This window comes from Heterodontus francisci, chromosome 1, assembly GCF_036365525.1.
Source record: "Heterodontus francisci isolate sHetFra1 chromosome 1, sHetFra1.hap1, whole genome shotgun sequence".
Lineage (NCBI taxonomy): Eukaryota > Metazoa > Chordata > Chondrichthyes > Heterodontiformes > Heterodontidae > Heterodontus > Heterodontus francisci.
The window spans coordinates 193,816,170-193,841,405 of NC_090371.1; the positions used below are offsets into that span (position 1 = coordinate 193,816,170).

Sequence of the window (25,236 nt, forward strand, 5' to 3'; positions counted from 1 at the left end):
ACCTCAATGAATTTCGCGCTCGGCATGACGTTGAGCTTTTCTTCCGTCGCCTCCGGGCGCACTTCTTTGACCAGGAGTCCTCCCACCGACCAGCAGACCCATTCATCCGCCTCCAGCATTCTCCCTCTACCCGGACCCCTCCCCCTGGCCTCTTACCCGCTCTTGATCTCTTCATTGAAAAGTGTTGGCGAGACATTGGTCATCTCAATTTCTCTGCCCTCCTCACTCACTCTAACCTGTCCCCCTCTGAACTTGAGGCACTCCGTTCTCTCAGGTCTAACCCGACATGGTCATCAAACCTGCAGACAAGGGTGGTGCTGTTGTCGTATGGCGTACCAACATCTACCTTGCAGAAGATCAACGCCAACTCACGGACACTTCTTCCTACCTCCCTCTGGACCATGACCCCACATCAAGCCACCATCCAAAGGACTGTCACTGACCTCATCTCCTCTGGAGATCTTCCCTCTACAGCTTCCAACCTCATAGTCCCACAACCCCGGACAGCCCGCTTCTACCTCCTTCCCAAAATCCACAAACGGGACTGTCCCGGCAGACCCATTGTGTCAGCCTGCTCCTGCCCCACTGAACTTATTTGTTCCTATCTAGACTCTATCTTTTCTCCGCTGGTCCAGTCTCTTCCCACCTACATCCGTGACTCTTCTGACACCCTACGTCATTTTGACAATTTCCAGTTTCCTGGTCCCAACTGCCTCCTCTTCACTATGGACGTCCAATCGCTCTACACCTCCATCCCCCACCAGGATGGTTTGAGGGCTCTCCGCTTCTTCCTGGAACAGAGGCCCAACCAGTCCCCATCCACCACCACCCTCCTCCGCCTGGCTGAACTTATTCTCACATTGAACAACTTCTCCTTCAACTCCATGCTCTTCCTTCAAGTAAAAGGTGTCGCTATGCATACCAGCATGGGTCCTAGTTATGCCTGTCTTTTTGTGGGATATGTCGAGCATTCTTTGTTCCAGTCCTACTCAGGCCCCCTCCCCCAACTCTTTTTCCGGTACATTGATGACTGTATCGGTGCCGTTTCCTGCTCCCGCCCCGAACTGGAATACTTTTATCAACTTTGCTTCCAATTTCCACCCTTCTCTCACCTTTACATGGTCCATCTCTGACACTTCCCTTCCCTTCCTCGACTTCTCTGTCTCCATCTCTGGGGATAGGTTGTCTACTAATATCCATTATAAGCCCACCGACTCCCACAGCTACCTCGACTACACTTCTTCACACCCTACCTCCTGTAAAGACTCCATTTCATTCTCCCGGTTTCTCCGTCTCCGACGCATCTGCTCTGATGATGCTACCTTCCATGACGGTGCTTCTGATATGACCTCCTTTTTCCTCAACCGAGGATTCCCCCCCACTGTGGTTGACAGGGCCCTCAACCGTGTCCAGCCCATTCCCCGCACCTCTACCTTCACCTCTTCCCCTCCCTCCCAGAACCGTGACAGGGTTCCCCTTGTCCTCACTTTCCACCCCATGAGCCTCCATATCCAAAGGATCATCCTCCGCCATCTCCAGCGTGATGCCACTACCAGTCGCATCTTCCCCTCCCTTCCCGTCAGCATTCCGAAGGGATCGTTCCCTCCGCGACACCCTGGTCCACTCCTCCATTACCCCCACCACCTCATCCCCGTCCCATGGCACCTTCCCCTGCAATCGCAGGAGGTGTAATACCTGCCCATTTACCTCCTCTCTCCTCACTATCCCAGGCCCCAAACACTCCTTTCAGGTGAAACAGCGATTTACTTGTACTTCTTTCAATGTCGTATACTGTATTCGCTGCTCACAGTGTGGTCTCCTCTACATTGGGGAGACCAAGCGCAGACTGGGTGACCGCTTTGCGGAACATCTCCGCTCAGTCCGCAAGCAGGACCCTGAGCTTCCGGTTGCTTGCCATTTCAAAACTCCCCCCTGCTCTCATGCTCACATCTCTGTCCTGGGATTGCTGCAGTGTTCCAGTGAACATCAACGCAAGCTCGAGGAACAGCATCTCATCTACCGATTAGGCACACTACAGCCTGCCGGACTGAACATTGAGTTCAATAATTTCAGAGCATGACAGCCCCGCACTTTACTTTTATTTTTAGTTATTTTTTCACATTCTTTTTTACATTTTTTACAATTTTTTTTTACATTCATTTCATTTCATCTTAGTTTGTTCAGTTTGCTTACCCACTGTTTTATTTTTCAGGTTTGCACTTGCTGCTGTTCAATATTCAGTGTATTAACACCTAATCTGTACTAAGTGTCCAATCTACACCTCCTTTGTTATCTCTTGCCCCCCCCCACTTGCTTCTGACTTGTGACTTTTCTAATATTTGTCAGTTCCGAAGAAGGGTCACTGACCCGAAACGTCTTCTCTTTTCACAGATGCTGCCAGACCTGCGGAGTGGTTCCAGCATTTCTTGTTTTTATTATCACATTATTATCTTGTTACGTGCAAATTGGCTGCTGCGTTTATTCGTCAAAAATGTCGTTTGTTATAAAACACTTTAGAACGTCGTGAGGTCATTAAATACGTGACATAAATACAAATCGCTCATTCTTCACACATCTATAATGCTCAATACTTAACCACCTTCTTTCGAGATTGAAACGCCCAGTGTTTCCAATCTATCCTCTGTACCACGTCGCTGTCCTGTCTCCAGTCCCTAAATGTCTCCCTGGATTCTCAGTCACTAGGACTAACCCTGACCCAGTACACTAACACACTGCACTTTGATCAGATCTTCCTGCAGGTTTATCTATATAGCTCAGCACACTATCAGACTTCTGAACAAAACAACAACTCTCCCCTTTCCTCCAATATACGCAATTCCTGCATTAACCTCCCCTTCCTACTTCCGTTCAACTCCACCCACTCTTTTCAACACGTGATCCCAACTGCTTCGCATGCAGCCAGTCGCGCGCGCTAATGGCGTGGCTGGGCCGGCGGAAGCAGCTGGTTGTTGTGGCGAGCGAACCGGAAGCAGTTAGTGTCAGTGGCGACGAGGATGCAGGTAGTGGCGGAGCGAGAGTTGCGGCTGCCGCCTGGCTCGGCCTTGGCCGGTTTCTGGGCTGCGCTCGACGTGTGGATGCTAAAGCCGCAGGTGGCGAACCGCCGGCTCAGTGGTTGCCGGCTGGAGGCTGAGAGGGAGGCGCGCTACTCCCCCTCGTGGCTGAGGCCTGTTTTGGCGGAATTGCTGCCGGGGTTGAGGCTTGAGTCGGACCGGGAATTGGAGGAAATTCTCCCCGCAGTGACGGCGGAGCGGCCCGAGGGACGGTTCAAGGTGGTGTTACGAACCGTGATTCCCAAAACACAGGCGGCGAACTGCAGAGAAATAGTTTTCCAAGGTAGAGTGGCTCGGGGTTGAGGGTAACTGGCGCTGACCCGCCACCTCTGAAAATTTCCTTGCGTTTCTGCCGATCTCCCAATCTAATTTCGATGGCAGGATTGAACCTGTAGTTGGGTCTCTGCTGTAACCGGATCGCCTCTTCGCCCGACTGACCCCGGCGGAAGCAGGAGGCACTGATTCCCCGCGAGAGCCTCAGATGTCCTGTCTAGGAAAGCGGAATTTACCCAGTGGCCAATTGGCCTGGAATTTCCTCCATGGGCGCAAGTTAGACCCGAAAATGCGCCCATTCAGACGATGCCAATTCACATTCAAATTTCCTGCTAGTATTCCTGTGTGAATTAGCATGAATAATCGGGGTTCCTGGAAAGTGTCAAATTCAGACTGAAAATGGGGCACAGCATGTTCAAGACACTTTAAACGGGAAAGCTTTTTGTTTTTTAATGTGACTTACAATAAAATGCATTCAAAGAAATAAAGTACAGTACCCGCCTTGGTGTTTGTGAAGTTCTCGGAACTGGAATGAGGTTTCGAATCACAGAAAGTTTAAGGCACAGAAAGAAGCCACTTGGCCCATCGTGTCTGTGCCAGCCGAAAAACGATCCACCCGGTCTAATCCCACCTTCCAGCATTTGGTCCATAGTCCTACAGATTACAGCATTTGAAGTGCGTATCCAGACTCCTTTTGAATGAGTTGAGGGTTTCTGCCTCTACTGCCCTTTCAGGCAGTGAGTTCCAGACCCCCATCACCCTATGCGTGGAAAGGTTTTTCCTCAACTCTCCTCTAATCTTTCTACCAATCACTTTAAACCTATGCCCCGTCGTCACTGACCTCTCTGCTAAGATGAATAGACTCCAGGCCTCTCAAAGTTTTGTACATTTCAATCAGATCTCCCCTCAGCCTTCTCTGTTCCAAGGAGAACAACACCAACCTATCCAATCTTTCCTCATAGCTGCATTTTTCCAGTCCTGGCAACATCCTTATAAATCTCCTTTGTACCCTTTCTAGTGCAGATACATCCTTTCTGTAATGAGCTGACCAGAATTGCACACAGTACTCAAGATGTGGTATAACCAATGAGTTAAACAGTTCCAGCATAATCTCCCTGCTCTTATATTCTATACCTCAGCCAATAAAGGAAAGGATTCAATATGCCTTCTGAACCACCTTACTGACCTGTCCTGCCTTCAGGGATCTGTGGACATTCACTCCATGGTCCCTCACTTCCTCTATAATTCTCAGTATTTTCCCATTAATCTTGTATTTCTTTGCCTTGTTTGACCTCCCTAAATGCATCACCTCACACTTCTGGTTGAATTCCATTTGCCACTTTTCTGCCGACTTGTCCAGTCCATCAATATCTTCCTGCAGCTTACAGCTAACCACCTTGCTATCTACCACACGGCCAATCTTTGTGTTGTTTGCAAACTTCTTGATTATGCCCCCCTACATTTACATCCAAATCATTAATATATACCACAAAAAGCAGGAGATCCAGTACTGAGCCCTGTGGAACACCGCTGGAAACAGCTCTCCAGTCTCAAAAACATCGGTCAACAATTGCCCTTTGTTTCCTGCCACTAAGCCAATTTTATATCCACCTTGCTGCATTTCCCTGGATCCCATGGGATTTCATTTTTTTTAACCAATCTGCCATGTGGGACTTTGTCGAAAGCCTTGCTAAAATCCATGTAGACAACATCAACTGCACTACCCTTATCTATCTTCCTTGTTACTTCAAAAAATTCGATCGTCGGTCAAATAAGATCTTCCCTTAACAAATCCATACTGACTGTCCTTGATGAATCCATGTCTTTCTAAATGACAGTTTATCCTGTCTCTCAGAATAGATTCCAATAATGTGCCCACTACTGAAGTTAGACTGACTGACCTGTAATTATTCAGTCTATCCCTTGCTCCCTTTTTAAACAGAGGTACAACGTTAGCAGTCCTCCAATCCTCCAGCACCACACATAGAACCATAGAAAAATTAGGGCACAGAAGGAGGCCATTCAGCCCATCATGTCCATGCCGATAGACCTGTGTCCAGTGAGGACTGGAAAATGATGGTCAGACCTTCCGCTATTTCCTCACGTTTCTTTTAACATCCGAGGGTACATTTCATCCGGCCCTGCTGATTTATCAACTTTCAAGGACGCTAATTCTATTAATACTTCCTCTCTCTCTATGTTTATCACATCCAATACTTCACAACTCTCTTCCTTAACAACAATGTCTGCATTGCCCCCCTCTTTTGTGAAGACAGATGCAAAGTATTCATTCAGAGCAATACCAACATCTGTCCCTACACATAGGTTAGCTTTTTGGTCTTTTATGGGCCCTACTCTTTCCTTAGTTATCCTGTTACTCTTAATGTATTCATAAAACATCTTTGGGTTCACCTTGATTTTGCTTGCCAATATTCTTTCATGCTATCTGTTAGCTTTCCTAATTTCCTTTTTGATTTCACTCCTCCACTTTAAATACTCGAAACCTGCTTTCTTTAGTAGTGAACTCTCTGTGTCGGACGTAAGCTTTCCATTTCTGCCTTACCTTGCCCTGTAAGCTCCTTGACATCGATGAGGCTCTAGATTTGGCCATCCCACTCTTTTTCTTTGTGGGAACATGTTTGCTCTGAACCCCTTGAATCTCGCCTTTGAATGCCTCCTATTGTTCTGACACTGATTTACCTTCATGTAGCTGTTTCCAGTCCACTTTCGCTGAATCACTCCTCAGCTTAGTAAAATTGGCCTTGCTCCAATTGAGAACCCTAGCTCCTATTCTATCCTTTAGCCGATATTGGTGTAAGAGATGTGAGGAAAAGACTGAGACAGCAGCAGGCTGTTGAGACATAAATGCTTCGTCTTTTATTCTGTTCTAGTTTCCCTTTCCCTTTGCTAGCGTGTGTTCCACACAGCAGCTCAAGAGCACACAATGCAATTGCAACTTCAAAACACTACAACCTTCCCCTTATTAATAAATGACGTAACATGTTTCAATCGTTTGTTTCTAAAAATGTAAACAGCCAAAGACTTGCAGGTGATAGGTAAATTGGCCATTGTAAATTGCCCCTAGTATAGGTAGGTGGTAGGGAATATGGGATTACTGTAGGGTTGGTATAAGTGGGTGGTTCTTGGTCGGCACAGACTCGGTGGGCCGAAGGGCCTGTTTCAGTGCTGCATCTCTAAATAAAATAAAATAAACATAAATAGTTCATTTCGTAACATACTCACTCAAGTACGGTGGGTGTTTTTTCTCATGAGTAGGATATTGTCTGACATCAGATGTAGTCTTCTTTGACTCGTTCCTCATCTGAAGTGTCAATGTCGGCATCTGATTCAATGCTTGCGAGTGGTGCTTTCAGTGCTTTGTAGAATGATGCATTTCTTATGATTTATGAATCATATTTATCTGCGATTATTGATCCTTTTGTGTTGGTCACAACAAATCGTTGGATGTCATAAGGGGTTGTTTGTTTTCCAATATGACCTTCACATTTCACAAGTACTTTATCTCCTAGCTTAAGCAGTGTAGCTCTAAATTTTCCCTCTGCATATGCTTTCGTTCAGTCCATCTGTTCTCGATCACATGTTGATTATTAGCTTTGCAGGGTAGTTTAGGTAAACATGAGTGCATGTACAAAGATGAGTGTAGCTGGAGGTTTTCCAGTAGTCGGGTGTGGCGATACTTTATAATTTCAAAGAAAGTGATATAGCTCTTGGTTCTTTGACTTGTTCTCAGCTGTAGCTGTATGTATCACTTTTTTCAAGGTTTGCATAAAACTATTGACTTCACCATTTGCTCTTGGCCAACAGGGTGTGATTTTCCTATAAGTGTACCGATGGTAGTTTGCAAATTTGCTGAACTCATCGCTGTTGAATGGGGGTTCATTAACACTTCTTACCATTTGAGGGATTTCAAACAAGACAAAGATTTGGTCAAGCTTTGGGATGACTGCTTTCGTTGAAGTTGACATAACTAATTCCACGATTGCAAACCTGCTGTAGTCATTAGTGATAAGAAGCAGGTGTTCAATTGTGGGAAAATTTGTGAACTCAATGCTGATGTCAATTCATGGTCCTGGAGGTAGTTCAGAGAGGATCATAAAGATTTTTTTAAATTCATTCATGGATGTGGGCGTCGCTGGCCAGGCCAGCATTTATTGCCCATCCCTAATTGCCCTTGAGAAGGTGGTGGTGAGCTGCCTTCTTGAACTGCTGCAGTCCATGTGGGGTAGATACACCCACAATGCTGTTAGGAAGGGAGTTCCAGGATTTTGACCCAGCGACAGTGAAGGAATGGCGATATAGTTTCAAGTCAGGATGGTGTGTGACTTGGAGGGGAACTTGCAGGTGGTGGTGTTCCCATACATTTGCTGCCCTTGTCTTTTTAGTTGGGAGAGATCGTGGGTTTGGAAGGTGCTGTCGATGGTGCATTGCTGCAGTGCATCTTGTAGATGGTACACACTGCTGCCACTGTGCGTTGGTGGTGGAGGGAGTGAATGTTTGTAGATGGGCTGCCAATCATGCGGGCTGCTTTGTCCTGGATGGTGTCGAGTTTCTTGAGTGTTGTTGGAGTTGCACCCATCCAGACAAGTGGAGAGTATTCCATCACACTCCTGACTTGTGCCTTGTAGATGGTGGACAGGCTTTGGGGAGTCAGGAGGTGAGTTACTCGCTGCTGGATTTCTGGCCTCTGACCTGCTCTTGTAACCACGGTATTTATATGGCTACTCCAGTTCAGTTTCTGGTCAATGGTGGTCCCTAGGATGTTGATAGTGGGGGATTCAGTGATGGTAATGCCATTGAATGTCAAGGGAAGATGGTTAGATTCTCTCTTGTTGGAGATGGTCATTGCCTGGCACTTGTGTGGTGTGAATATTACTTGCTACTTATCAGCCCAAGCCTGGATATTGTCCAAGTCTTGCTGCATTTCTACACTGACTGCTTCAGTATCTTCAGTATCACGAATGATGCTGAACATTGTGCAATCATCAGCGAACATCCCCACTTCTGACCTTATGATTGAAGCAAGGTCATTGATGAAGCAGCTGAAGATGGTTGGGCCTTGGACTCTACTCTGAGGAACTCCTGCAGTGATGTCCTGGAGCTGAGGTGATTGACCTCCAACAACCACAGCCATCTTCCTTTGTGCTAGGTATGACTCCAGCCAGCGGAGGGTTTTCCCCCTGATTCCCATTGACCTCGGTTTTGCTAGGGCTCCTTGATGCCATACTCGGTCAAATGCTGCCTTGATGTCAAGGGCAGTCACTCTCGCCTCACCTCTTGAGTTCAGCTCTTTTGCCCATGTTTGAACCAAGGTTGTAATGAGGTCAGGAGCTGAGCAAATTATTGCTAAACAAGTGCCGCTTAATGGCACTGTTGATGACACCTTCCATCGCTTGAGAGTAGGCTGATGGGGCGGTAATTGGCCGGATTGGACTTGTCCTGCTTTTTGCGTATAGGACATACCTGGGCAATTTTCCACATTGCAGGGTAGATGCCAGTGTTGTAGCTGTACTGGAACAGCTTGGCTAGGGGCGGGGCAAAAGCACAGGTCTTCAGTGCTATTGCCAGAATATTGTCAGGGCCCAAAGCCTTTGCAGTATCCAGTGCCTTCAGTCATTTCTTGATATCACGCGGACTGAATCGAATTGGCTGAAGTCTGGCATCTGTAATGCTGGGGACTTCAGGAGGAGGCCGAGATGGATCATCAACTCGGCACTTCTGGCTGAAGGTTGTTGCAAATGCTTCAGCCTTATCTTTCACACTGATGTGCTGGGCTCCCATCATTGAGGATGAGGATATTTGTGGAGCCACCTTCTCCAGTTAGTTGTTTAATTGTCCACCACCATTCACAGCTGGATGTGGCAGGACTGCAAAGCTTAGATCTGATCCATCAGTTATGGGATCGCTTAGCTCTGTCTATCGCATGCTGAACCAGGGTTGGTCTCCTGGCTTGATGGTAATGGTAGTGCAGGGGATCTGCCGAGCCATGAGGTTACAGATTATGGTTGAGTACAATGCTGCTGCTGATGGCCCACAGCGTCTCATGGATGCCCAGTTTCGCATTGCTCGATCTGTTCGAATTCTATCCCATTTAGCACGGTGGTAGTGCCACACAACACGAAGGAGGGTATCCTCAATGTGAAGGCAGGACTTCATCTCCACAACGACTGTGCGGTGGTCACTCCTACCAATACTGTCATGGACAGATGCATCTGTGGCAGGCAGATTGGTGAGGACAAGGTCAAGTATGTTTTCCCCTCTTGTTGTTCCCTCACCACCTGCCATAGACCCAGTCTAGCAGCTATGTCCTTTAGGACTCTGCCAGCTCGGTCAGTAGTGGTGCTACCGAGCCACTCTTGGTGATGGACATTGAAGTTCCTCACACAGAGTACAGTTTGTGCCTTTGCCACCCTCAGTGCTTCCTGCAAGTGCTGTTCAACATGGAGGAGTACTGAGTCATCAGCTGAGGGAGGGCGGTAGGTGGTAATCAGTAGGAGGTTACCTTGCCCATGTTTGACCTGATGCCATGAGACTTCATGGGGTCCAGAGTCAATGTTGAGGGCTCCCAGTGCAACTCCCTGCCTACTGTATACCACTGTGCCACCACCTCTGCTGGGTCTGTTCTGCCGGTGGGACAGGACATACCCGGGGATGGTGATGGCAGTGTCTGGGACATTGTCAGGTATGATTCCATGAGTATGACTATGTCAGGCTGTTGCTTGACTCGTCTGTTGGGACAGCTCTCCCAACTTTGGCACAAGCCCCCAGATGTTAGTGAGGAGGACTTTGCAGGGTCGACAGGGCTGGGTTTGTCGTTGTTTCCAGTGCCTTGGTCTATGCCGGGTGGTCCGTCCGGTTCCATTCTTTTTTTATTGATTCATTCCTTTTATTAGATACAACTGTGTGGCTTGCTAGGCCATTTCAGAGGGCATGTAAGAGTCAACCACATTGCTATGGGTCTAGAGTCACATGTAGGCCAGGCCAGGTAAGGACAGCAGATTTCCTTCCCTAAAGGACATTAGTGAACCAGATGGGTTTTTACAACAATCGACAGTGTTTTCATGGCCATCATTAGACTAGCTTTTAATTCCAGATTTATTAATTGAATTCAAATTCCACCTTCTGCTGTGGTGGGATTTGAACCCATGTCACCAGAGCAATACCCTGGGTCTCTGGGTAACTAGTCTAGTGACAATACCACTACGCCACCGCCTCACCCGCTTTGACATGGCAAACACTGATTGATTTTGTGCTATACCATGCGGTCAATTCCTGAGATCTGTACCTTTTTCCTAAAGAGCTTGTTCTTGACTATTCCCTGGCGTCCTACATGTGCTATATCGACAACACATTTCCTCAATGATTGTTGAAAAACAATACAGTTGTTGCGTAATACAAGATCAGATGTGGTTGTAATGGTTAGCTCATTTCAAATGTTGTAAAGACCTTGTAGTGTATGAGCGATTTCGCTTGTGGACACTTTTTCGATCATGTCTTTCCAGTTTTGAGATTCTGTAGCTTCCATGTATAATTGCAAAGCCTCAGCTTGTTTTGTTGCTGCTTTGATGTCAGCTCGTTTTAGCGACTTTGGCACTATATGCTTACGTAGTTAAGATGTTCAACTTTCTCCTCATCACGAGTAGCACTGACTGGCGGAAGTGGATGTCACCAAAGACAGTCTGCTGGGTTAAGCTTGCCTGGCTGATACTCAATTTGGAACTCGTACTCTTGTAGTTTGAGTATTCAACATTTTATTCGAGTCAGTGGTTTGCTATGTAGATTGTTGAACAAGCTCACTAGTGGTTAATCAGTTGTTACTTTAAGTTTGCTTGCAATATTGATCAGTCATTTCATTTGCCTCTTGCTTAGTGTGTCGGAAGACCATGGTTTTGTCTGTGGCATTTTTCTTGGGTGTGAAGTAAGTCGTCCGTACATTTTTTGCTGAGTTGTAATCATTTTGCTCAAGTGTAAGTGTCTCAGAGATATCTTCTAATTCTTCACCTCCATAGTGTAGAGGTAAGGCCTTTTTCCTTGTACTGCCTATGATTGCAACCACTTTTGTCAATGTGGGAGACAGATGATGGCTATGAATGTACATCAAAATATGGTAGGTTGGGCATAGACGATGCCTTATTGATTTACAACACAGTGATAAGGGATCAGGGATCGCACGTCTCTGCAGTGATGCAAAATTATATTTTTTTTGATAGGATGGTTATTTTGGACAGATCAATGTGTGTGTATGCACTGTATAACCTTCCTGTGTGTCACTGCAGCAGTCTCCAAGTTAATATGCTGTCTGTGAAAGTAGACAAAACCTTCCAAACTTTTCATACCTAAAACAATATTTCCAGTTTTTCACCATCCTTTACAATTTACCACCTCGCCGTTGTGATGTCCTTGGAATTGGAGTGAGGTTTAGCCGAGGTTCGCGTAAGATATGTGAGGCAAAGACTGAGACAGCAGCCACAGGCTGTTGATCTTGAAGGTTTCTTTTATTCTGTCCTAGTTTCACTTTCCCTTTGCCAGCATGTGTGTTCTACAGTAGCTCGAGTGCGCAATGCAATTGCAATTTCAAAACATTACAACACTACAGTGTTCATTATTAGTTATCCATTTTGGTAGAAAAAAAACAAAGCATATTTCTTAAATAGTGAGAGGTTGGGACCTGTTCAAGAGTCACTAAAGCTAGCATGCAGGTGCAGGAAGCAATTAGGAAGGCAAGTGGTATGTTGGCCTTCATCACAAGGGGTTTTGAGTACAGGAGTAAAAATTGTATTGAGCTGCAATTGTATAGAGCCTTGGTGAGACTGCACCTGGAGTATTGTGTACAGTTTCGGTCTCCTCATATAAGGAAGGATATACGTGCCATAGAGAGAGTGCAACCAGACTAATCCCTGGGATGGTGAGATTATTTTATGAGGAGAGATTGAGGAAACTGGGCCTGTATTTTCTAGAGTTTCAAAGAATGAGAGGTGATCTCATTGAAACGTACAAAATTCTTACATGGGAATATGATATTATTGCTATCACAGAGACATGGTTGAGGGAAGGGGAGGACTGGCAGCTCAATATTCCAGGATATAGAATCTTCAGGTGTGACGGGGGGGAGGGTTGGGGAGGTTAGGTGGGGGGTGTAAAAGAGGAGGTGGCATTGCACTATTGATCAAGGAGTCAATTACTGCAGTAAAGATGGATGATATCTTAGAAGATGCCTCAAATGAGGGCATATGGGTAGAACTTAAAAACAAAAAGGGGCAATCACTTGGCTGGGAGTGTACCACAGGCCTCCAAATAGTCAGGGAGAGATAGAGGAGCAGATATGTAAGTAAATCTCAGAGAGGTGTAAAAATAATAGGGTAATAGGGGATTTCAACTTCCCCAATATTAACTGGGGTAGTCTTAGTGCAAAAGGCTTAAAGGGGGTGGAACTCTTAAAAAAGCTCTCCTGGATGCACTTTCAGCCAGCAGGTAGAAAGTCCTACAAGAGAAGGGGCAGTGCTGGACCTAATCGTGGGGAATGAAGCTGGACAAGTGGTAGAAGTGTCAGTGGGGAGAGCATTTCGGGAATAGTGACCATAACTCTAAGATTTAAGGTAGTTATGGAAAACGACAAAAATGGATCGGAAGTAAAGGTGCTGAATTGGGGGAAGGATGATCGCAGTATGATAAAACAGGATCTGACCAAAGTGGACTGGGAGCAGCTACTTGTAGGAAAGTCTACATCATACCAGTGGGAGTCATTCAAAAAAGAAATAGTGAAAGTTCAGGGCCAACATGTTCCTGTAAAGGTGAAGGGTAGGACCAATAAGTCCAGGGATCACTGGATGTCAAGGGATATAGCAGATTGGATAAGGAGAAAAAAAGGAGGCTTCTGGCAGATTCAGAGGGCTGAAAACAATGGAAGCCCTAGAGGGGCGTACTTAAAAAAGTAAATGGGAGAGTGAAGAGGGGGCAAGATAAAGGAAAATCCCAAGGTGTTTTGTAAGTATATTAAGGGCAAGAGGATAACTGGGAAAAGAGTAGAGCAGATTAGGGACCAAAGTGGCAATCTTTGTGTGGAACCGGAGGATGTAGGTGAGGTTTTAAATGATTACTTTTCATCTGTGTTCACTATGGAGAAGGATGATGGTAAGTGCAGAGATCAGGGAGGGGGATTGTGATATACCCGAACAAATTAACATTGAAAGGGAGGAGGTTTTAGTGGGCTTAACAGTGGATAAATCTCCAGGCCCAGATGAGATGTATCCCAGGCTGTTATATGAGGCAAGGTAGGAAATAGCAGGGGCTCTGACACAAATTTTCAAATCCTCTTTGGCCACAGGAGAGGTGCCAGAGGGCTAGAGGACAGCAAATGTGGTACCATTATTCAAGAAGGGTAGCAGGGATAAACCAGGTAATTACAGGCCGGTGAGTCTAACATCAGTGGTAGGGAAGCTGTTGAAAAAACTTCTGAGGGGCAGGATTAATCTCCACTTGGAAAGGCAGGGATTAATCAAGAATAGCCAGCATGGCTTTGTCAGGGGGAGATCATGTCTAACAAACTTTAGTGAATTTTTCGAGGATGTGTAGATGATGGTAAAGCAGTTGATGTAGTCGACAGGGACTTAAGTAAGGCTCTTGATAAGGCCCTGCACGGGAGATTGGTCAAGAAGGTAAGAGCCCATGGGATCCAGGGCAATTGGCAAATTGGATCCAAAATTGGCTTCGTGGCAGGAGGCAGAGGGTGATGGTCGAGGATTGTTTTTGCAATTGGAAGCCTGTGACCAATGGTGTACTGCAGTAATCGGAGCTGGTCCCCTTGCTGTTTGTCGTGTACATTAATGATTTAGACCTGAATATAGGAGGTATGATCAGTAAGTTCGCAGATGGCACGAAAGTTGGTGGTGTCGCAAATAGTGAGGAGGAAAGCCTTAGATTACAGGACGATATAGATGGGCTGGTAAGATGGGCAAATGGAATTTAATCCTGAGAAGTGTGAGGTGATGCATTTTGGGAGGACTAACAAGGCAAGAGAATATACAATGGGTGGTAGGACCCGAGGAAATACAGAGGGTCAGAGGGACGCTGGTGTACTTGTCCATTGATCACTGAAGGCAGCAGCACAGGTAGATTAGGTGGTTAGGAAGGCATTTGGGATACTTGACTTTATTAGCCAAGGCATAGAATATAAGAGCAGGGAGGTTATGATGGAGTTGTATAAAATGCTAGTTCGGCCACTGCTGGAGTACTGTGTACAGTGCTGGTCACCACACTATAGAAAGGATGTGATTGCACTGGAGAGGATGCAGAGGAGATTCAACAGGATGTTGCCTGGGCTGGAGCATTTCAGCTATGAAGAGAGACTGGATAGGCTAGAGTTGTTTTCCTTAGAGCAGAGAAGGCTGAGGCGGGACTTGGTCGAGGTGTACAAAATTATGAGGAGCATAGATAGGGTAGATAGGAAGAAACATATTCCCTTAGTGGAGGTGTCAATATCTAGGGGGTATAGATTTAAGATAAGGGGCAGGAGGTTAGAGGGGATTTGAGGAAAACTTTTTTACCCAGAGGGTGGTTGGAATCTGGAACACACTGCCTGAAGGAGTGGTAGAGGCAGGAACCCTCACAACATTTAAGAAGTATTTAGATGAGCACTTGAAACGCCATAGCATACAAGGCTATGGGCCAAGTGCTGGAAAATGGGATTAGAATGGATAGGTGCTTGATGGCCGGCACAGACACGATGGGCCTGTTTCTGTGCTGTATAACGCCGTGACTCCATATTGGCATGACTGGGTGGATGTAGATAGGATGTTTCCCCTGGCTGATGAGTCTAGAACCAGTGGGTGGATGTAGTCTCAGAATAAGGATAAGCCATTTAAGACTGAGATGAGGAGGAATTTCTTCACATGGAAAACCCCTCAACTGTATCGGGAAAATTTTTGTTTGCTGTAAAATGTAAAAGTGTATATGGCATGACAATTGAAATGGAAGGGTGGTGAGGCAACTCATGATTGTATTGAAGAAGCTGTTCTGCTTTGCACTGTTTGTATTTTTTGACTTGGTGCTGTTTGAAACTGTTTGGTAATGTATTTTTTACAGGTTTTTATGAATAAAGTATATTTTGGAAATTAAAAAAAAGGAATTTCTTCACTGAGGGTGGTGAATATTTGGAATTCTCTACCCCAGAGGGCTGTGGAAACTCAATCATTGAGTATGTTCAAGACAGATATTGATAGATTTCTGGATATTAATGAGGTCAAGGGATATTGGAAAGTGGTGTTGAGGTACATGATCAGCCATGATTAAATTGAATGGCGGAGCAGGCTCAACGGGCTGAATGGCCTACTCCTGCTCCTGTGTTCTTATTAATTAAAAACAGTAAAATGACTTTGTTTGCTGTTGTACCTGAAAATCTGGTCATAATTTGAGCAGATTCTCCAAGCAAGCACAATTGCAGGAAACTAGCATGAGGTTCTATAACTTGGCTGTTGGGCCATTTTTATGAGTGAAGATTGAGGAGATTTGAGTGTATTGCACTTATGTATGAAGGTCTGCAATCTTGTCATAGAATCATAAAATGATATGACCCAGAAGGAGCCTTTCGGCCCACTGTGCCTTTGCTAGCTCTTTGAAAGAGTTATCTAATTAGTCTCACTCCCCTGCTCTTTCTGTACAATCATGCAAATTTCCCCCTTTCTATTTGTTGTTATTGAATCTCCTACTGTCCTTTCAGGCAGTGCATTCCAGATTATCATCATGGTTATTTTTTTCCCTCGTATTGCCTCTGGTTCTCTTGCCAATTTCTTAAATCTATACCCTGTCATTACCAACGCTTCTGCCGCTGGAAATAGTTTTGTATTTACTTTATCAAAGCCATTTATGTGTTCATGATTTTGAACATTCCATCTCCCCATAACCTATGATTTAACAAGAACTACCTCAGTGTCTCTAGTCTTACCCAATAACTTAAGTCTTTCCAGTAAATCTGTGCACCTTCCCTAAGACCTTGGCATCCTTCCCAAAGTGTGGTGCCCAGAATTGAAAACAGTGGGCTAGATTTTAAGGAGCGCTCAACGTTGGGATCCGTGGCGGGGGGTGGTCTGAAGATGGTCTGGGATGAGGCCCACCATGGACCTTGATGCCAGAAGGGCCCGGCCCGATATTACCGACAGTGGCAAGGCCTCGTGGCGGTCCCCACCCCCACCCCCCCCCCGCTGCTCAACGATGGGACTGCAATTTCAATATTTAAATAAATTAAAATACCTGATTAATTTCACGTTGCCTCCTGATGTCCTGCCGGGATCTTCGCCCCAGTGGCCAGCACTACCGTGCCTTCGGATCCCCGTCTGAGGAAATGAGGCAGAACACTTGGTGGGGTGGCGATGGTGGGTGGTAGGTAAGTTTATCAGTGCTTGTGGGGGGGGGGGGGTGGGTGAGAACCGCGTCAAATTAGTGCCATGGGTATAGGGGGTGGCGGGAAGGGTTGTTGGTGAAAGTTTGTTTGTGGGGGGCGAGAGGAGGTCAGATGGTGAAGGTTTTTGGGTGGAGGGAAGGGCAAATAATTTTTATTGGGGGGGTGGAAGAGGGACAAAATAGATGTATTTATTTTTTTTAATTCCATTTAACTTTAAATATTTAAATATCCTGGTAGGACTGACAGCCCTTTAAAAATGGCATCAGTGCCTGCGCACAGGCAGCTAACGCCATTGCCGAGGACGGACAGCCCGCCCCTCCACGTCATTGGGAGAGGGCAGCCCACTCTGGCTATTTAAAAGAGCCGCCACGCTTGGAATCGCGGCAGCGGGTTTATACATTCAGCACAGTATTCCAGCTGATGCCTAACCAGTGTTTAAGAAAGATTTAGCATAATGTCTTTGCTTTTGTACTCTATGCCTCTATTAATAAAGACAAGATTCCCAATGATTTGTGTACATACACCCCCAGGTCTCTGTTCTTGCATCCGCTTTAAAATTGTACTTTTTAGCTTACATTGCCTCGTCTCATTCTTCCTATCAAAATGAATCACTTCATACTTCTCTGCATTAAATTGCATCTGCCAAGTTTCTGTCCATTTAACCAGTCTGTCTATATGTTTCTCTGGTACATTACGGAGGAGATTAATACTATCATAGTTACACCTTTAAAAGGAAATGGGGCAGGAAGCTTTCTATGGGAATGAACTGTATAGTATTGGGGCTGTCAACAATTCACTCTGAGTAAAGAAGTATGAGACCTGTTGTACCTTACTTCAAGATATCTTCTTAATGGTGAAAGTTGAGGAGCTGTGTATTCTGCCCTAGCAATGTACTTTAATCACAATCTCAAAAAAATCACGCAGATAATTTAAAAAAAAATTTCTCATGTGGTCTTTGAGTTTATGCAGAAGTAGCTATGCTTCGCAATGGTACCACACTTACTGGGAACTGGACTGACAAAAAAGGGCTGTTACAGTTGGTAGAATCTGATTTGTGTTGACCAGTTTTGAATTGAGATCCCAGAAGAAAAAGGACAGTGTTCTAACCAACTGCACCCCTCCAACGCCCCACCGCAGTTCACTTGAGAGTATTTCTACAAGTTAAAGTGTACTTACATTGTAACCCCTGATTCAATATCAATGTTTTTGGAAGAATCATTAATGTTTCTCTGTCCTTTGCAGATTTTGAAAACAACACAGCAACATTTATACCAGTAGAAGGGCATATTGCAGAAAGTTGCACATTGAGGAAGAGCAATATTTACAGGCTTAAACTTCAACAAGTTAGAGGAGATGAGTTATGGTGAGTCCTCAATCAGACAGCAGTACCTGTGCTGCAGAAAAAGAATAAAGTAAAGGCTGTGACTACTGTCTTTTAAAAAAAAAAGTGTTGGTAAAATAGCTTCTTCAGTAGAATTGTGCCAACAATACAGTTTGTAAATCATTGTCATTCTCACTGGGGTGAAGGACTCGAAATTCACATCTACTGACTTTTGAACTTTCATCAAAGTAAAAAGATGCCTGAAAGGTGGATATTTTGACTTTTTAGCAGTCTAGCTGTATAATTACAAGTTGAAGTATGTTGTTTAAATTGTAAGATGATGTACAGCTTCCAACTAATCAGTAATACTTCACACCTATGTCTTGTCCTTTTTATCCAGCGATCTGTCCATCTGTTATGTTCTACCCTAGCCTAAATCAAATCTCCTACATAAGATTCTTGAGCCACTTACTAGGGAAGAATAACTGAGTTGGTGTCCTGTTGTTTTCCTCAGTTTTTTTTAAATCTTCAGAGTACCTTCTCTTATTTGGGCTGAGACCAAGGCTAAAGAACTCCACTGAGTCTTTGGGTTGGACAACACAACCACACATACCGTAATGTTGATTGTTGTTGGTTGGCATCCTTACATCTATGAAAGATCATGGACCTGCAGCAAACAATCCAGTTAGGTGGGGTGTCTTCTCTTGGTGCACCTTTGCTGATGGCTGTGAAGGCCAATCCTTGGGAGACAGGTTCTGCTGCAAGTGCTGCACATGAAGCTGCCAAGTGTCACTAAGTTGTTTTCTGCATTGGCGCCTGTTGCCAAGCTGCTGTAGCCACTGGTGGTCATGGTAGTGCACGCCAGTCCACAGGATGTGTCACCATTTCCCTCTTTCACCAGCTAGTGACTCCTAAGTGTGATAGTTGGCATTTAGGGCCTTCATGTCATGCTTATGAGCATCCTTGAAGTGGAGCTTTGAGCGCTGCACCGATTTTCTGCCCCAGCTACCTCACACTAAAGAAGGTCCTTGGATATGCGATCGTCTTGCATCCTGCGGACCTGTACGATCCACCAAAGCCACCTGTTTGATTAGTGCCCGCACTCAGGAGCTCTGTCTTTGAGAGGACTGCCGCATTTGTGACTTTGTCCTGCCAGAAATATCCAATAATATATTAAATATAAGATTTGGTTCACTGAATAGTGTTAACTTAATTGTGAGAATGTAGGTATTTTACCTGGATCTTAAAATTGAGTTTTGTTTGGTGTGATCTGGGGAATGTTCTGGCCTGGTTTTTACATGAAATTAGTTTGTATTTTTCTTCAGAAGGTATTCTGCAACAGGATTTTATTTTCTATTATGTAAATTAAAATGTTTGGTTATTACGATGGAATAAATAATTAGAGATGAAGTGATAGAGTACCATGACTGTTCCAAAATCTTCTGTAACTTCAGAGGAAGATTGGCAGAAGCCATTGTTTTCCACCGAAGTTATGGCATGAGATTGCGAAACTGACCCCCTCAATCCCAGGGAAATTATTGGCAAACAGTATTTTATTTGCATAACAATATGTTTTGTAATAAACTAATTTTAATCTAGAAATTACTGTTTCTTTAATAGTATTTTAATGGTGTTTAACAATTTCTTTTACAACTCTGTGTTAAAGGTTCATTTCCATTTCCATATTGTACCCTGAAGAATGGAAAGCAGATGGGATTTTGTATCCCAAAACAGCATGGCTCACAGATGTACTGCTTACAAAGATTGTGAAATGGTCTTCAGAGAACAAGAAGAGTTATTTTAAGAGCACACTTTCTCTCATTTCTGTGGAAAAATATAGTGAACGTTACCACCATCTAAAAGCAAAATACAAAGAAATGGTCAAGGTACAATTCTGAGAAAAAACTGAAGATAACCAATTCTCTTTTCATTTAAAGTCCATTTCTTGAACCAGGCATAATAGGCTGTATTTTAAAACCCCTCAGCTGCTGGGAACGGTGACGGTGGTGCAATGAAGATCGGTACGGAGGAGGCCTGCCACTGACCTGGACGGCGGTAGGCCCCGTACCAATCTCAGCGATGGTGGCGAGGCCTCGTGATGGCCGCTCGGCGAGAGGACCCACATTAAAATATGTTAGTGCCTACTTAACTTGCAGGCCACAGTAATTCAGTCACCACGTTGCAATCTTCGTTCTTGCCGCCGACAGTGCCGCTCTTTTGAATCCCCATTCGGGGAAATGTGCCGTGACACCTGTGGGAAGGGGTGGGGGGGAGGTTTTACTTCTCTGTGCGGGAGTGGGGTTAGAACGCCCCAGATTGGTCGGGTGGGGTGATAGGAAGGAGTAAAGGACAAAGGTGTCGAACTTTGGTGGGGGGGGTGTGGATGGTCAAATTTTCATTATAGGAATTCCGGGGGGCAGGAAGGACAGGAAAGTTGGAATATGCCATTGGGGGTGGGGGGGGGGGGGGGTGGTGGCGGCGGGTGCTGCGGTAGTAGAGTGCATGGTCAGGTTATTTTATTCAGTTTCACGAAACACATGAACTGGCCCTTAAATTTGTAAATGTAGATTGAAGGTTGTAAGCCCTTTAAAAATGGCACCTGTGCATTAGTGCCGGACGCCGTTGCCGGTCACGGCTCGCCCTTAGCTATCACGGCTGGGCGGGCGCTGTGGCCAAGCAAATGAGCGGCCGCGTCTGAAATTGCGGTGTCTCCGCAACATCCCCGTGCTTGTGGATCACATTTTGTTTACGCCAGCCGCCTATTTCAGTAGCGGAGTCTTAAAATGCAGCCCAGTATGTTGATATGGAGACTATAGACAGTCTGTACCTAGGCCTCTGACATCCTGTAACTGTTTCTGGGAGATGGTGTGAATACCAGTGGTTTCTTATATTCAGATTTGGAAGTCTCCTTGTAGTTCAGTGAAAAAGTACAGATTTTCAGTGTGGGGTACTGTAGGTGTGACTTCACACAGGATTGATACCGCAATGTCCTCCCCACCCTTTTTAAAAAAATAAAGTTACTAAGAATGCAGTATATATATCAAAGATTGATTTTATGTGGCTCCTATAAGACGTTCTGCAAATATGACACATAAACAAGGACTACAAATTAGTTAAAAAGCCACAAAAACCTTCAGTGATGAACCCCTCTGAAATCCTGGTTGATTGTGGCCCTTCTTTATAAGGGAGCCAAAAAAATGCAATTTTGAAAATCTTCAGGGATTGAAACCAAGACCCAGACTTAAGGCCCATCTGGGTTTATTTCTACCGGTTAGTAAGCTTCCTCTTACTGAGTGTGCTGGCCTGCTGGGAAATTTGCAGACTGCAACCAAGAAATCTTCTAATCTGGGAGCCACTTCCCCCAGATGCCCCCTTTTGGTGCAGACAAATATTTAGGGTAGTGCAGGTTCATCCTAAACACAACCCCATGGAAGTAGCAGAGAAGGTCAGGACCTTGCCTAATTTCCAGACTTGTGGCAAGAGTGTGCCACAAGGGTTGTAGATTTCCAGCCTCAATGTTATTGTAGCAAATATGATTTTTTCAAAAATTATCCTTATGACTATCAATGCCGCTAATCATTTTCAAGTGAAAGAAAGAAGTTGCATTAATATAACACTTTTCACAACCTCAGATGGCTTAAAGAACTTCACAGCCTTTTGAGTGTAGTCACTGTTGCAATTTATTAAAGAGTGTGGTTTGACATTTTATATTAAAAGCCCAACATCACTGATATTAAATATTTTTGAATATTTATTGTATTGCTTAAAAGCACATAACCTACTTGGATATAAAATACTTGGTATGGAGTTTCCACATGGTTTCCACCTAGAGATCAGTGGAACCTGGATGGAATCAAATGGAAAAGCGCTAAAGATGGTGACATTTTGAACTTGCGTATGTTACTCCCATAACGACTTTATGCAGGATCTTTCAACCAAGTCCCTTCACCCAAGGAAAATCCCACCCAAAAAACTGGCCATGCCCCCAGGTCAGATTGATGAGTATCTGCCAATTGCACCCTTTTGGGAACATTCATCACATTGCGTCCAGAATCTTGGATGCACAGGCCCCTGTGGTCTCAAATCACCTGGACCTAAAATGACCAGCTGTCAATTGAAGCCTGACCCAGACTGGTTTCTTTTTGCCAATTGCATCACTAGAGGAAACTTCGTGTGCCTGTCTGTCAAACAATTAAAAGCTGCTTTGCATTGTCATTTTTTTATTCCCATTTTCTACCTTTGCTTAATATCTTTTTTGTGATTCAATTTTAATTAGATTTGGCCAGAAGTTACAAATCCTGAAAAATTTGTGTATGAGGATGTCGCCATTGCAACATACTTACTGGTAAAGTAATTTATTTGGATTTCACAAACTTGGATATGCTGGCTTAGTCGTGGATTCTAGTTTAATTATTTTGTAATGGTTTGTGTATGGCGGTCCAGGGAAATGATGGTAACTGTAATCATAAATCAACCAGGAACCCCTTCAATTAATCTCTAATTTCAACTCTTTGTCAGACTGATTGTGAAGTGTATGAAAACATCAGGTATTTATGAGGAAAATCTCAGGTGATTTTAGAGAGGGGAGGAAAATTCTAGTTTCAGCTCTTTCTGCTGATTTCTTGCACACTTCCCCCATCAACATAATATAATCCCAGAGGAAAGTGAATAAGTGCCTATACAGTTGTCAAAACATGTAAAGTTGTGTAAATTTTCCTCAAATCTTTTCAAGGAACTGCAGGATATTTATTTTTAGAGGACATTCCACAGAGGATGTTTCCATGGGCTGACTAGCACAGAAACTTTTGTTGTCTTGAGTATTGAATCATCTATGCCTGTAATTTATTGATAGCTTCAGAATTTTCAGTCCTTTTCTTAATCAGACATTTATAGTATGCTTTCTATGAAGGAATTAATAAATTTGGCATTAGCTATATTTGATGCTAAGCTATTTCACAAACCATCGCTTTGTGGGTGTGAAGAAAAATTCTAATCTTTAGTCTTGCTTAATCTTGTACTCTTGTGCTTCAGTTGTTACAGCAGTTTATGTGAATTGTGTGTTTATTACATTGTCCAAACCTTTCAACATTTTATCATTGGCATCTGGTATAAATGGCTTTTGTTCAAGTGTGCAAAGTAGTCAGCTACATGTGGGGTATCAATCATGCTCCTATTATTTAACATTTCTCTAACAAAATGTCCAAATATTAGACAGACAATACTTCCGCACAAGCAGAATCCTACTCAAAACTTTCTACTGTGTCACAGAACGTAACTCCACTGACACTGGTACATATTAAACTCTAACAAACATGAAATTCAGCATGTGACATCTGATTTAAAACATTCTCCAAAATTGATTTTTTTTTTACTGATTAACTGAGGAACATAAGAACTAGGAGCAGGAGCAATTCAGCCCCTCAAGCCTGCTCCGCCATTCAATACGATCATGGCTGATCTCATCTTGGCTCAACTCCACTTTCCTGCCCATTCTCCATAACCCTTCAACCCATTCCTAATTAAAAATCTGTCTATCTCCTGCTTAAATTTACCCAATGTCCCGGCATCCACCGCACTCTGGGGTAGTGAATTTCACAGATTCATGACCCTTTGAGAGAAGTAATTTCTCCTCATCTGTTTTAAATCTGCTACTCCTTATCCTGAAACTATGACTTCTTGTTCTAGATTGCCCCACAAGAGGAAACATCCTCTCTATGTCTACTTTGTCAATCCCCTTAATCATCTTATATACCTCAGTTATACCTCAATTAACACTCAATTCAAGGCAGCTCATTTTTAATGCTTATAACTCCCATTATTTTTTCTACTGCTTTTTTTTTAAGCTTACTTCACTTTTTAAAAAAATTTGTTTTAATATATAAATTCTCCTCTACCAACGCCATAGTGAAAGAGGAAACAGTTGAGCTATTAGCTGGGCTAAAAATTGATAAAGTCGAGGTACTTGAAAGACTGGCTGTACTTAAAAGTTAATAAGTGTTACGACCAAGTGAAATAGGGGTCTAGGAGTTCCCTCTCAGCCTTTGCCTGGTTTAACCGTAACAGGGTTTAATGGTGGATGCTGAGGGAAGTAAAAATAGAAATTGCAGAGGCACTGGCCACAATCTTTCAATCCTAAGATGTGGGGATGGTTGCAAAGGACTGGAGAATTGTAAATTTTACACGCTTGTTCAAAAAAGGGTATAAGAATAAACTCAGAAACTACAGGTCAGTCAGTGGTGGTGGCAAAACTTTCAGAAACAATAATCCGGGACAATATTAACAGTCACTTCGAGAAGTTTGGATTCATTAAGTGAAGCCAGCACGGATTTGTTAAAAGCAAATTGTATTTAACTAACTTGATTGAGTTTTTTAATGAAGTAACAGAAAGGGTTGATGAGAATATGCTGGTGTATGCAGACTTCCAAAAGGTGATGGTTAAAGTGCCACATAATAGGTTTGTCAGTTAATTTGAAGCCCATGGAATAAAAGGGAAAATAGCAGCATGAATGTGAAGTTTGCTGAGGAACAGGAAATAGAGAGTAATGGTGAATGTTTTCTTTCGGATTGGAGGAAGGTATACAGTGGTGTTCCCCAGGGTTTAGTACTAGGACCACTGCTTTTCTTGATCTATATTAATGACTTTGACTTGGGTTTACAGGCCACAATTTAAAAATTTCCAGACCAAGTTTAGTGCCCTGTGAGGAGGATAATGATAGACTTCAAGAGGTCATAGATAGGCTGGTGAAATGGGAGACACATGGCAGATGTAACTTAGCTCAGAGGCGCAAAGTGATACATTTTAGTAGGAAGAATAAGAAGAGGCAATATAAACTAAAGGGTACAATTCTAATGGGGGTGCAGAAACAGAGAGACTTGGGATTATAAGTGCAAAAATCATTGAAGGTGACAGTGCAGGTTCAGAAAGTGGTTAAAAGGCATATGGGATCCTGAGCTTTATAGAGACAGAGTGCAAAAGCAAGTAAGTTATGATGAACCTTTATAAAACACTGGTTCGGCCTCAAATGGAGTATTGTGTTCAATTCTGGCCACTGCATTTTAGGAAGGAAGTAAAGGCTTTGGAGAGGGTATGGAAAAGATTGACCAGGATGATTCCAGGGATGAGGGACTTGATTTATGTGGATAGATTAGAGAAGCTG

The 25,236-nt window shown here is 44.1% G+C and overlaps 2 protein-coding genes across 5 annotated transcripts in view; one reads left to right on the top strand and one right to left on the bottom strand.

Moving 5' to 3' along the window:
- acox3 (acyl-CoA oxidase 3, pristanoyl) overlaps positions 1 to 11,849 on the bottom strand; it is a 192,686-nt gene extending 180,837 nt beyond the window's left edge. Inside the window, exon 1 of one of the 3 annotated variants that reach the window (XM_068039930.1) lies at positions 6,588 to 11,849. The gene's annotated coding sequence lies outside the window, so the exon portion shown is untranslated. Of the gene's footprint in view, positions 1 to 2,599; positions 2,919 to 6,587 lie in introns of those variants that run through there. The other 2 variants (XM_068039922.1, XM_068039915.1) reach the window with 2 other exon arrangements.
- Positions 2,900 to 25,236, top strand: part of trmt44 (tRNA methyltransferase 44 homolog) — a 57,754-nt gene continuing 35,417 nt past the window's right edge. For both annotated transcript variants that reach the window (XM_068039950.1, XM_068039942.1), the window contains exons 1-4: positions 2,900 to 3,354; positions 18,001 to 18,121; positions 19,746 to 19,965; positions 22,356 to 22,424. In XM_068039950.1, coding sequence (XP_067896051.1) covers positions 3,015 to 3,354; positions 18,001 to 18,121; positions 19,746 to 19,965; positions 22,356 to 22,424 — 750 coding nt within the window. In that variant the 5' untranslated portion in view covers positions 2,900 to 3,014. The remainder of the gene's footprint in view (positions 3,355 to 18,000; positions 18,122 to 19,745; positions 19,966 to 22,355; positions 22,425 to 25,236) is intronic.